This window comes from Oncorhynchus masou, unplaced genomic scaffold (assembly GCF_036934945.1).
Source record: "Oncorhynchus masou masou isolate Uvic2021 unplaced genomic scaffold, UVic_Omas_1.1 unplaced_scaffold_903, whole genome shotgun sequence".
Taxonomy (NCBI): domain Eukaryota; kingdom Metazoa; phylum Chordata; class Actinopteri; order Salmoniformes; family Salmonidae; genus Oncorhynchus; species Oncorhynchus masou.
This window is the reverse complement of record NW_027015503.1, coordinates 155,666-169,858: the sequence shown is the minus strand read 5'-3', so window position 1 is coordinate 169,858 and position 14,193 is coordinate 155,666. Positions and strand designations below refer to the sequence as shown.

Below are 14,193 nucleotides of genomic sequence, written 5' to 3'. Positions count from 1 at the left end.
ACAACATAGTGCCCTACTTCCTCTCTAAGGACCAGGGGGAGAGTTGACAACATAGTGCATTACTTCCTCTAGGACACTAAGGACCAGGGAAGAGTTGACAACATAGTACACTACTTCCTCTAGTACACTAAGGACCAGGGAAGAAGTGACAACATAGTGCCCTACTTCCTCTCTAAGGACCAGGGGAAGAGTTGACAACATAGTGTACTAGAGGAAGGAGTGCACTAAGGACCAGGGAAGAGTTGACAACATAGTGCCCTACTTCCTCTCTAAGGGCCAGGGGGAGAGTTGACAACATAGTAAACTACTTCCTCTAGTACACTAAGGACCAGGGGAAGAGTTGACAACATAGTGTCCTACTTCCTCTAGTACACTAAGGACCAGGGAAGAGTTGACAACATAGTAAACTACTTCCTCTAGTACACTAAGGACCAGGGGAAGAGTTGACAACATAGTGCACTACTTCCTCTAGTATACTAAGGACCAGGGAAGAGTTGACAACATAGTTCCCTACTTCCTCTAGGACACTAAGGACCAGGGAAGAGTTGAGAACATAGTGCAGTACTTCCTCTAGTACACTAAGGACCAGGGAAGAGTTGACAACATAGTTCCCTACTTCCTCTCTAAGGACCAGGGAAGAGTTGACAAGATAGTGTACTAGAGGAAGTAATGCACTAAGGACAAGGGGAAGAGTTGACAACATAGTGCCCTACTTCCTCTAAGGACCAGGGGAGAGTTGACAACATAGTGTCCTACTTCCTCTAAGGACCAGGGAAGAGTTGACAACATAGTTCCCTACTTCCTCTAGTACACTAAGGACCAGGGAAGAGTTGACAACATAGTTCCCTACTTCCTCTCTAAGGACCAGGGAAGAGTTGACAAGATAGTGTACTAGAGGAAGTAATGCACTAAGGACAAGGGGAAGAGTTGACAACATAGTGCCCTACTTCCTCTAAGGACCAGGGGAGAGTTGACAACATAGTGTCCTACTTCCTCTAGTACACTAAGGACCAGGGAAGAGTTGACAACATAGTTCCCTACTTCCTCTCTAAGGATAAGGGAAGTGTTGACAACATAGTTCCCTACTTCCTCTAGTACACTAAGGACCAGGGAAGAGTTGACAACACAGTGCCCTACTTCCTCTAGTACACTAAGGACCAGGGGAAGAGTTGACAACATAGTGCCCTACTTCCTCTCTAAGGACCAGGGGGAGAGTTGACAACATAGTGCATTACTTCCTCTAGGACACTAAGGACCAGGGAAGAGTTGACAACATAGTGCACTACTTCCTCTAGTACACTAAGGACCAGGGAAGAGTTGACAACATAGTACACTACTTCCTCTAGTACACTAAGGACCAGGGAAGAAGTGACAACATAGTGCCCTACTTCCTCTCTAAGGACCAGGGGAAGAGTTGACAACATAGTGTACTAGAGGAAGGAGTGCACTAAGGACCAGGGAAGAGTTGACAACATAGTGCCCTACTTCCTCTCTAAGGGCCAGGGGGAGAGTTGACAACATAGTAAACTACTTCCTCTAGTACACTAAGGACCAGGGGAAGAGTTGACAACATAGTAAACTACTTCCTCTAGTATACTAAGGACCAGGGAAGAGTTGACAACATAGTTCCCTACTTCCTCTAGGACACTAAGGACCAGGGAAGAGTTGAGAACATAGTGCAGTACTTCCTCTAGTACACTAAGGACCAGTGAAGAGTTGACAACATAGTTCCCTACTTCCTCTAGTACACTAAGGACCAGGGAAGAGTTGAGAACATAGTGCAGTACTTCCTCTAGTACACTAAGGACCAGGGAAGAGTTGACAACATAGTAAACTACTTCCTCTAGTACACTAAGGACCAGGGGAAGAGTTGACAACATAGTGCACTACTTCCTCTAGTATACTAAGGACCAGGGAAGAGTTGACAACATAGTTCCCTACTTCCTCTAGGACACTAAGGACCAGGGAAGAGTTGAGAACATAGTGCAGTACTTCCTCTAGTACACTAAGGACCAGTGAAGAGTTGACAACATAGTTCCCTACTTCCTCTCTAAGGACCAGGGAAGAGTTGACAAGATAGTGTACTAGAGGAAGTAATGCACTAAGGACAAGGGGAAGAGTTGACAACATAGTGCCCTACTTCCTCTAAGGACCAGGGGAGAGTTGACAACATAGTGTCCTACTTCCTCTAATGACCAGGGAAGAGTTGACAACATAGTTCCCTACTTCCTCTAGTACACTAAGGACCAGGGAAGAGTTGACAACATAGTTCCCTACTTCCTCTCTAAGGACCAGGGAATAGTTGACAAGATAGTGTACTAGAGGAAGTAATGCACTAAGGACAAGGGGAAGAGTTGACAACATAGTGCCCTACTTCCTCTAAGGACCAGGGGAGAGTTGACAACATAGTGTCCTACTTCCTCTAAGGACCAGGGAAGAGTTGACAACATAGTTCCCTACTTCCTCTCTAAGGATAAGGGAAGTGTTGACAACATAGTTCCCTACTTCCTCTAGTACACTAAGGACCAGGGAAGAGTTGACAACATAGTTCCCTACTTCCTCTAGTACACTAAGGACCAGGGAAGAGTTGACAACATAGTGCCCTACTTCCTCTAAGGACCAGGGAAGAGTTGACAACACAGTGCCCTACTTCCTCTAAGGACCAGGTGAAGAGTTGACAAAATAGTAAACTTCTTCCTCTAGTACACTAAGGACCAGGGGAAGAGTTGACAACATAGTGCATTACTTCCTCTCTAAGGATAAGGGAAGTGTTGACAACATAGTTCCCTACTTCCTCTAGTACACTATGGCCCAGGGAAGAGTTGACAACATAGTGTCCTACTTCCTCTAGTATAGTAAGGACCAGGGAAGAGTTGACAACATAGTAAACTACTTCCTCTCTAAGGACCAGGGAAGAGTTGACAACATAGTGCACTACTTCCTCTAGTACACTAAGGACCAGGGGAAGAGTTGACAACATAGTGCACTACTTCCTCTAGTATACTAAGGACAAGGGAAGAGTTGACAACATAGTGCACTACTTCCTCTAGTATACTAAGGACCAGGGAAGAGTTGACAACATAGTGCACTACTTCCTCTCTAAGGACCAGGGAAGAGTTGACAACATAGTGCACTACCTCCTCTAGTATACTAAGGACCAGGGAAGAGTTGACAACATAGTGCACTACTTCCTCTAGTATACTAAGGACCAGGGGAAGAGTTGACAACATAGTGCCCTACTTCCTCTCTAAGAACCAGGGAAGAGTTGAGAACATAGTGCAGTACTTCCTCTAGTACACTAAGGACCAGTGAAGAGTTGACAACATAGTTCCCTACTTCCTCTAGTACACTAAGGACCAGGGAAGAGTTGACAACATAGTTCCCTACTTCCTCTCTAAGGACCAGGGAAGAGTTGACAAGATAGTGTACTAGAGGAAGTAATGCACTAAGGACAAGGGGAAGAGTTGACAACATAGTGCCCTACTTCCTCTAAGGACCAGGGGAGAGTTGACAACATAGTGTTCTACTTCCTCTAAGGACCAGGGAAGAGTTGACAACATAGTTCCCTACTTCCTCTAGTACACTAAGGACCAGGGAAGAGTTGACAACATAGTTCCCTACTTCCTCTCTAAGGACCAGGGAAGAGTTGACAAGATAGTGTACTAGAGGAAGTAATGCACTAAGGACAAGGGGAAGAGTTGACAACATAGTGCCCTACTTCCTCTAAGGACCAGGGGAGAGTTGACAACATAGTGTCCTACTTCCTCTAAGGACCAGGGAAGAGTTGACAACATAGTTCCCTACTTCCTCTAGTACACTAAGGACCAGGGAAGAGTTGACAACATAGTTCCCTACTTCCTCTCTAAGGACCAGGGAAGAGTTGACAAGATAGTGTACTAGAGGAAGTAATGCACTAAGGACAAGGGGAAGAGTTGACAACATAGTGCCCTACTTCCTCTAAGGACCAGGGGAGAGTTGACAACATAGTGTCCTACTTCCTCTAAGGACCAGGGAAGAGTTGACAACATAGTTCCCTACTTCCTCTAGTACACTAAGGACCAGGGAAGAGTTGACAACATAGTTCCCTACTTCCTCTCTAAGGATAAGGGAAGTGTTGACAACATAGTTCCCTACTTCCTCTAGTACACTAAGGACCAGGGAAGAGTTGACAACATAGTTCCCTACTTCCTCTAGTACACTAAGGACCAGGGAAGAGTTGACAACATAGTGCCCTACTTCCTCTAAGGACCAGGGAAGAGTTGACAACACAGTGCCCTACTTCCTCTAAGGACCAGGTGAAGAGTTGACAAAATAGTAAACTACTTCCTCTAGTACACTAAGGACCAGGGGAAGAGTTGACAACATAGTGCATTACTTCCTCTCTAAGGATAAGGGAAGTGTTGACAACATAGTTCCCTACTTCCTCTAGTATAGTAAGGACCAGGGAAGAGTTGACAACATAGTGCACTACTTCCTCTCTAAGGACCAGGGAAGAGTTGACAACATAGTGCACTACTTCCTCTAGTATACTAAGGACCAGGGAAGAGTTGACAACATAGTGCGCTACTTCCTCTCTAAGGACCAGGGAAGAGTTGACAACACAGTGCACTACTTCCTCTAGTATACTAAGGACCAGGGAAGAGTTGACAACATAGTGTGCTACTTCCTCTCTAAGGACCAGGGAAGAGTTGACAACACAGTGCACTACTTCCTCTAGTATACTAAGGACCAGGGAAGAGTTGACAACATAGTGCGCTACTTCCTCTAGTATACTAAGGACCAGGGGAAGAGTTGACAACATAGTGCCCTACTTCCTCTCTAAGAACCAGGGAAGAGTTGACAACATAGTTCCCTACTTCCTCTAGGACACTAAGGACCAGGGAAGAGTTGAGAACATAGTGCAGTACTTCCTCTAGTACACTAAGGACCAGGGAAGAGTTGACAACATAGTGCAGTACTTCCTCTAGTACACTAAGGACCAGTGAAGAGTTGACAACATAGTGTCCTACTTCCTCTCTAAGGACCAGGGAAGAGTTGACAACATAGTTCCCTACTTCCTCTAGTACACTAAGGACCAGGGAAGAGTTGACAACATAGTGCCCTACTTCCTCTAAGGACCAGGGAAGAGTTGACAACACAGTGCCCTACTTCCTCTAAGGACCAGGGAAGAGTTGACAAAATAGTAAACTACTTCCTCTAGTACACTAAGGACCAGGTGAAGAGTTGACAAAATAGTAAACTACTTCCTCTAGTACACTAAGGACCAGGGGAAGAGTTGACAACAGTGCATTACTTCCTCTCTAAGGATAAGGGAAGTGTTGACAACATAGTTCCCTACTTCCTCTAGTACACTAAGGACCAGGGGAAGAGTTGACAACATAGTGCCCTACTTCCTCTAGTACACTAAGGACCAGGGAAGAGTTGACAACATAGTAAACTACTTCCTCTCTAAGGACCAGGGAAGAGTTGACAACATAGTGCCCTACTTCCTCTAGTACACTAAGGACCAGGTGAAGAGTTGACAACATAGTGCACTACTTCCTCTCTAAGGACCAGGGGAGAGTTGACAACATAGTTCCCTACTTCCTCTAGTACACTAAGGACCAGGGAAGAGTTGACAACATAGTGCACTACTTCCTCTAGTATAGTAAGGACCAGGAGAGGAGTAGCAGAGAGAGGGGAAAAATGAAGAATGGGCCTATTTGAAAGCTAGAAAAAAACAAGTTGCTTGCCATGTTTCAATTTTTTTAAAGTAGCTCTTATGCTATAAAAGATTGGAGACCCCTGCCATACATGATACCTTAGCCGAATAGTCCAACTTCTAAAACACAACATCACAATGAGCGAAGATGATGAGAGATATGTCCTAACCTGCTACCAAAACAACTGTCACTGGAGGTGAGGTTGCCGATAGTGGAAGAGAGGGAGGTGAAATCCGTCATTTTATTTCAAGTTTACCTGTTGAGGGTGCACACAATTGCATTTATTTTATCTTCCCAAAGTTTCTAGGAACATTAGTTTGCTACTGCTGGTATTAGCTATGCAGAAACTAATGGTAACTGATGGGGATTCATGTTCAAGTGCCAGAGACCTATAACATCTTGCTTGCTACTGAGTTTCCCCCAACCAAGCTGGAATCATGTTGATTACCCCAACCATGTCCTCTCTAACCATCCTCCTGTACCCCAACCCTGTCCTCTCTAACCATCCTCCTGTACCCCAACCCTGTCCTCTCTAACCATCCTCCTGTACCCCAACCCTGTCCTCTCTAACCATCCTCCTGTACCCCAACCCTGTCCTCTCTAACCATCCTCCTGTACCCCAACCCTGTCCTCTCTAACCATCCTCCTGTACCCCAACCCTGCCCTCTCTAACCATCCTCCTGTACCCCAACCCTGCCCTCTCTAACCATCCTCCTGTACCCCAACCCTGTCCTCTCTAACCATCCTCCTGTACCCCAACCCTGTCCTCTCTAACCATCCTCCTGTACCCCAACCCTGTCCTCTCTAACCATCCTCCTGTACCCCAACCCTGTCCTCTCTAACCATCCTCCTGTACCCCAACCCTGTCCTCTCTAACCATCGTCCTGTACCCCAACCCTGTCCTCTCTAACCATCCTCCTGTACCCCAACCCTGCCCTCTCTAACCATCCTCCTGTACCCCAACCCTGTCCTCTCTAACCATCCTCCTGTACCCCAACCCTGTCCTCTTTAACCATCCTCCTGTACCCCAACCCTGTCCTCTCTAACCATCCTCCTGTACCCCAACCCTGTCCTCTCTAACCATCCTCCTGTACCCCAACCCTGTCCTCTCTAACCATCGTCCTGTTCCCCAACCCTGTCCTCTCTAACCATCGTCCTGTTCCCCAGCCCTGTGTGACCTCAGTGGGCATCTCAGTACAGCCAGCACTGATGACGACCTCTCACTCCTGGCCTGTGACCAGCCCCAGCCTGGCCTCTCCTCCTCCATGCAGCCTCTGGCCCCTCTTCAGACCACAGCAGCCTCTGGTGGTCCCTGGGGGTTTGGAGGTGTGCATCCCAGCAGCCTCTCACATCTCTCTCTCCCTGGGAGCCTCACACATCTCTCTCTCCCCTGGGAGCCTCACACATCTCTCTCTCCCTGGGAGCCTCACACATCTCTCTCTCCCTGGGAGCCTCACACATCTCTCTCTCCCTGGGAGCCTCTCACATCTCTCTCTCCCTGGGAGCCTCTCACATCTCTCTCTCCCTGGGAGCCTCACACATCTCTCTCTCCCTGGGAGCCTCACACATCTCTCTCTCCCTGGGAGCCTCACACATCTCTCTCTCCCTGGGAGCCTCACACATCTCTCTCTCCCTGGGAGCCTCACACATCTCTCTCTCCCTGGGAGCCTCTCACATCTCTCTCTCCCTGGGAGCCTCTCACATCTCTCTCCCTGGGAGCCTCACACATCTCTCTCTCCCTGGGAGCCTCACACATCTCTCTCTCCCTGGGAGCCTCACACATCTCTCTCTCCCTGGGAGCCTCACACATCTCTCTCTCCCTGGGAGCCTCTCACATCTCTCTCTCCCTGGGAGCCTCTCACATCTCTCTCTCCCTGGGAGCCTCACACATCTCTCTCTCCCTGGGAGCCTCTCACATCTCTCTCCCCTGGGAGCCTCTCACATCTCTCTCTCCCTGGGAGCCTCACACATCTCTCTCTCCCTGGGAGCCTCACACATCTCTCTCTCCCTGGGAGCCTCTCACATCTCTCTCTCCCTGGGAGCCTCACACATCTCTCCCTCCCTGGGAGCCTCACACATCTCTCTCTCCCTGGGAGCCTCACACATCTCTCTCTCCCTGGGAGCCTCACACATCTCTCTCTCCCTGGGAGCCTCACACATCTCTCTCTCCCTGGGAGCCTCACACATCTCTCTCTCCCTGGGAGTCTCTCACATCTCTCTCTCCCTGGGAGCCTCACACATCTCTCTCCCCCTGGGAGCCTCACACATCTCTCTCTCCCTGGGAGCCTCACACATCTCTCTCTCCCTGGGAGCCTCACACATCTCTCTCTCCCTGGGAGCCTCACACATCTCTCTCTCCCTGGGAGCCTCACACATCTCTCTCTCCCTGGGAGCCTCACACATCTCTCTCTCCCTGGGAGCCTCACACATCTCTCTCTCCCTGGGAGCCTCACACATCTCTCTCTCCCTGGGAGCCTCACTGGTAAACAGGCTGACACTGTGGAGGAGGAGGTGGACTCTTACCTGTCCTGTCCTCTAGTAGTTATCTTTACTGACACTGATGTTTTGGACTTTTTCAGTCAAAACAACACATCTTTCCACTCATTTCGTTCATTTGAGTCAGTAAAGCCAAAGGGCTTACAGCTGTCATTACGGGGTTTATAGCTGCCATTAAGGGGTTTATAGCTGTCGTTAAGGGGCTTACAGCTGTCATTACGGGGTGTATAGCTGCCATTAAGGGGCTTATAGCTGTCATTAAGGGGTTTCTAGCTGTCATTAAGGGGCTTACAGCTGTCATTACGGGGTGTATAGCTGCCATTAAGGGGCTTCTAGCTGTCATTAAGGGGCTTTTTGCCGTCATTAAGGGGTTTATAGCTGTCATTAAGGGGCTTCTAGCTGTCATTACGGGGCTTTTAGCCGTCATTAAGGGGCTTATAGCTGTCATTAAGGGGCTTCTAGCTGTCATTAAGGGACTTATAGCTGTCATTACGGGGTTTATAGCTGCCATTAAGGGGCTTATAGCTGTCATTACGGGGCTTCTAGCTGTCATTAAGGGGTTTATAGCTGCCATTAAGGGGCTTATAGCTGTCATTACGGGGCTTCTAGCTGTCATTAAGGGGCTTATAGCTGTCAGTACGGGGTTTATAGCTGCCATTAAGGGGCTTCTAGCTGTCATTAAGGGGCTTTTAGCCGTCATTAAGGGGTTTATAGCTGTCATTAAGGGGCTTCTAGCTGTCATTACGGGGTGTATAGCTGCCATTAAGGGGCTTCTAGCTGTCATTAAGGGGTTTATAGCTGCCATTAAGGGGCTTCTAGCTGTCATTACGGGGTGTATAGCTGCCATTAAGGGGCTTTCAGCTGTCATTAAGGGGTTTATAGCTGTCATTAAGGGGCTTCTAGCTGTCATTAAGGGGCTTCTAGCTGTCATTACGGGGTGTATAGCTGCCATTAAGGGGCTTCTAGCTGTCATTAAGGGGCTTCTAGCTGTCATTAAGGGGCTTCTAGCTGTCATTAAGGGGCTTCTAGCTGTCATTAAGGGGCTTCTAGCTGTCATTAAGGGGCTTCTAGCTGTCATTAAGGGGCTTCTCGCTGCTTAATTCTCTGTAAAAAAATAAATCTGCATATCTAAGCATACATCTTGAGCTCTTGTATCCTCCTGACTGGTTATTTTGTTAAATAACTAAATATGCTTCTCTGCATCTATGGTTAAATCTGGGTAAAATATTTCATGCGAGTCATATTCAGTACATTTAGTTATTGCTTTTCTAAAGTCTACCAACCTTGCCAGCAGGCAAGCCAACTAAGATAGTTAGACACGCTAGCTTCTCTAGCTTGACTCTAAATTAATTATCCCATTCTACCTGATAATAAATTGCACCCACCTGGTGTCCCAGACCCACCTGGTGTCCCAGACCACCTGGTGTCCCAGACCCACCTGGTGTCCCAGACCCACCTGGTGTCCCAGACCCACCTGGTGTCCCAGACCCACCTGGTGTCCCAGACCCACCTGGTGTCCCAGACCCACCTGGTGTCCCAGACCCACCTGGTGTCACAGACCTGGTGTCACACTGCTTGTTTCATGCCATGCTGTTTGTTGGTAAGCGAATGCTCCTGCAACCTGTCTCTCCTTAACTCGTTGACCAATGTTTTGGTTCACTGCCCTGCAATTTACTGCTTGTTTCTACGACATCAACTTGTGAGCTGGTCATCTCCCGCTCATATAGTGCTTGTTCATTTCATTTCCATTGATAGCTATGTTAGCTCCCGTACGGTACCCACTGTTGTTCGCGCCACATATGCTATTAACCCCCGGAGTCAATGTCCGCGGCCCCCATATAAATCTGTCAGTTTAAACTAGAGATTATTTTTTTGCATCTCAAGCCACTGCATCCGCCAATGAAAGGGGACAGAGCTAGAGTGGTGTTTGACAGACCAGGAGACATCTGAGGTGAAAGGTGACAGAACTAGAGTGGTGTTTGACAGACAGACCAGGAGACATCTGAGGTGAAACATCTGCGGTGGTGACACAAAACTTGAGAGTGGTGTTTGACAGACCAGGAGACATCTGAGGTGAAAGGTGGCAGAACTAGAGTGGTGTTTGACAGACCAGGAGACATCTGAGGTGAAAGGTGACAAAACTAGAGTGGTGTTTGACAGACCAGGAGACATCTGACAAAACAGACCAGGAGACATCTGAGAGTGGTGTTTGACAGACCAGGAGACATCCTATCTGTGGTGAAAGGTGACAGAGTTAGAGTGGTGTTTGACAGACCAGGAGACATCCTATCTGTGGTGAAAGGTGACAGAGTTAGAGTGGTTTGACAGACCAGGAGACATCTGAGGTGAAAGGTGACAGACCAGGAGACATCCTATCTGTGGTGAAAGGTGACAGACTCTATCTGTGGTGAAAGGTGACAGAGTTAGAGTGGTGTTTGACAGACCAGGAGACATCTGAGGTGAAAGGTGACAGAACTAGAGTGGTGTTTGACAGACCAGGAGACATCTGAGGTGAAAGGTGACAGAACTAGAGTGGTGTTTGACAGACCAGGAGACATCTGAGGTGAAAGGTGGCAGAACTAGAGTGGTGTTTGACAGACCAGGAGACATCTGAGGTGAAAGGTGCCAGAACTAGAGTGGTGTTTGACAGACCAGGAGACATCTGAGGTGAAAGGTGGCAGAACTAGAGTGGTGTTTGACAGACCAGGAGACATCTGAGGTGAAAGGTGGCAGAACTAGAGTGGTGTTTGACAGACCAGGAGACATCTGAGGTGAAAGGTGACAGAATTAGAGTGGTGTTTGACAGACCAGGAGACATCCTATCTGTGGTGAAAGGTGGCAGAGTTAGAGTGGTGTTTGACAGACCAGGAGACATCTGAGGTGAAAGGTGACAGAACTAGAGTGGTGTTTGACAGACCAGGAGACATCTGAGGTGAAAGGTGACAGAACTAGAGTGGTGTTTGACAGACCAGGAGACATCCTATCTGTGGTGAAAGGTGACAGAGTTAGAGTGGTGTTTGACAGACCAGGAGACATCCTATCTGTGGTGAAAGGTGACAGAGTTAGAGTGGTGTTTGACAGACCAGGAGACATCTGAGGTGAAAGGTGACAGAGTTAGAGTGGTGTTTGACAGACCAGGAGACATCTGAGGTGAAAGGTGACAGAACTAGAGTGGTGTTTGACAGACCAGGAGACATCCTATCTGTGGTGAAAGGTGACAGAGTTAGAGTGGTGTTTGACAGACCAGGAGACATCTGAGGTGAAAGGTGACAGAACTAGAGTGGTGTTTGACAGACCAGGAGACATCTGAGGTGAAAGGTGGCAGAACTAGAGTGGTGTTTGACAGACCAGGAGACATCTGAGGTGAAAGGTGGCAGAACTAGAGTGGTGTTTGACAGACCAGGAGACATCTGAGGTGAAAGGTGACAGAACTAGAGTGGTGTTTGACAGACCAGGAGACATCTGAGGTGAAAGGTGGCAGAACTAGAGTGGTGTTTGACAGACCAGGAGACATCTGAGGTGAAAGGTGACAGAACTAGAGTGGTGTTTGACAGACCAGGAGACATCTGAGGTGAAAGGTGACAGAACTAGAGTGGTGTTTGACAGACCAGGAGACATCCTATCTGTGGTGAAAGGTGACAGAGTTAGAGTGGTGTTTGACAGACCAGGAGACATCTGAGGTGAAAGGTGACAGAACTAGAGTGGTGTTTGACAGACCAGGAGACATCTGAGGTGAAAGGTGACAGAACTAGAGTGGTGTTTGACAGACCAGGAGACATCTGAGTGTGAAAGGTGACAGAGTTAGAGTGGTGTTTTGACAGACCAGGAGACATCCTATCTGTGGTGAAAGGTGACAGAGTTAGAGTGGTGTTTGACAGACCAGGAGACATCTGAGGTGAAAGGTGACAGAGTTAGAGTGGTGTTTCAGACCAGGAGACATCTGAGGTGAAAGGTGACAGAGTTAGAGTGGTGTTTGACAGACCAGGAGACATCTGAGGTGAAAGGTGACAGAGAGTTGTTTGACAGACCAGGAGTGGTGTTTGACAGACCAGGAGACATCTGAGGTGAAAGGTGACAGAACTAGAGTGGTGTTTGACAGACCAGGAGACATCCTATCTGTGGTGAAAGGTGACAGAGTTAGAGTGGTGTTTGACAGACCAGGAGACATCTGAGGTGAAAGGTGACAGAACTAGAGTGGTGTTTGACAGACCAGGAGACATCCTATCTGTGGTGAAAGGTGGCAGAACTAGAGTGGTGTTTGACAGACCAGGAGACATCTGTGGTGAAAGGTGAAAGGTGTTTGACAGACCAGAACTAGGTGAGTGGTGTTTGACAGACCAGGAGACATCCTATCTGTGGTGAAAGGTGACAGAGTTAGAGTGGTGTTTGACAGACCAGGAGACATCTGTGGTGAAAGGTGGCAGAACTAGAGTGGTGTTTGACAGACCAGGAGACATCTGTGGTGAAAGGTGGCAGAACTAGAGTGGTGTTTGACAGACCAGGAGACATCCTATCTATGGTGAAAGGTGACAGAGTTAGAGTGGTGTTTCAGACAAGGAGACATCCTATCTGTGGTGAAAGGTGACAGAGTTAGAGTGGTGTTTCAGACCAGGAGACATCTGAGGTGAAAGGTGACAGAGTTAGAGTGGTGTTTCAGACCAGGAGACGTTCTTCTCATGAAAACGTCTGTGGCGTCCAAACAGACCCACATTATGACCCTCTATGGAAAGACTCTTACCAACACCATGGTGTTATCTGTTTTCCTCTCACCACAAGCATCACGGGACTCATCTGAAATCTGTCTGGAGCTTGAAAGTATATATGGAGATAATTTTTTAAATGTATCTTAGGCATTAAACTATCTTTCTTCTATCGCTCAGATATAGAACAGACACTTTGTATGGGCTAATAGCAGTAAGGCCAAATTCAATGTGGTATCAAATATGCTTTTTAAATATTTTGTTTATACCTTAAGGGGTCCTAAAACTCCAAATCAAATGGGCTAAATGATCCTTAATATGACCAGCTTAAAACAATTCCCTACGTCAGCTTAGTAGAAGATCGTCTCTTATGGCATCGTGCTGTATTAGCATCTCTGTCCCAGAAGTACGTGAGCTGTTGGTTAAAATGCAAGTGGCCAGAATCTTGCTGTGGTCTTACCACCCCCCCAGCCGCTTCGACGGAGGCTGTTGCTATTATTTCTGATTATTTCAAACCCTTTCTGGTGTCTGGACTGGTTGTGTTCGGAGATCTAAGTCTTGATTGGCTTCCACAGGCCTCAGATCAGTTTCACAATATCTGTCTGGAGTTCAACTGAACTGCAAATGAAACCCTGACTCTGATTCATGTAAAAACGAGCAAACTCCTCATAGATAAACGTTGTCCTGACGAACCACTGTGATTATCTGACCCTGCTGGTCATCTATGAACATTTGAACATCTTGGCTATTTTTCTGTTATGATCTCCACCCGGCACATCCAGAAGAGGACTGATCACCCCTCAGAGCCTGGTTCCTCTCTAGGTTTCTTCCCTAGGTTCCTGCCTTTCTAGGGAGTTTTTCCTAGCCACCGTGCTTCTACACCTGCATTGCTTGCTGTTTGGGGTTTTAGGCTGGGTTTCTGTACAGGACTTGGTGTCATCGACGTAAAAAGGGCTTTATAAATGAATTTGATTGAAGTATTTGGTGTTTTTGCAAATTATATCAGTGACCACTGCCTTATTTATTGCTTTACAGATACACAATTTAAAAGCTCTGACCCTCTGTATAATTAATATGTATAATTGTAAAGAGAAATGTATCTTGCCCCAGGCATTCCTTCATGATGTATATTATCAGAGGTGTTTTCTACTAGCTACATACCAGACCCTGATGTATATTATCCAGAGGTGTTTTCTACTAGCTACATACCCTGATGTATATTATCCAGAGGTGTTTTCTACTAGCTACATACCAGACCCTGATGTATATTATCCAGAGGTGTTTTCTACTAGCTA

The 14,193-nt window shown here is 47.4% G+C and overlaps 1 protein-coding gene across 4 annotated transcripts in view; it reads left to right on the top strand.

Moving 5' to 3' along the window:
* ical1 (islet cell autoantigen 1-like) overlaps positions 1-14,193 on the top strand; it is a 67,973-nt gene that overhangs the window by 45,211 nt on the left and 8,569 nt on the right. For 3 of the 4 annotated variants that reach the window (XR_010455320.1, XM_064964074.1, XM_064964072.1), the window contains one exon: positions 6,870-7,028. The exons of the other annotated variant lie outside the window; for it this stretch is intronic. Coding sequence is in view for 2 of the 3 variants with exons in the window: in XM_064964074.1 (XP_064820146.1) it covers positions 6,870-7,028 (159 nt within the window). In the remaining variant the exon portion in view is untranslated. The remainder of the gene's footprint in view (positions 1-6,869; positions 7,029-14,193) is intronic. 4 annotated transcript variants of the gene reach the window in all.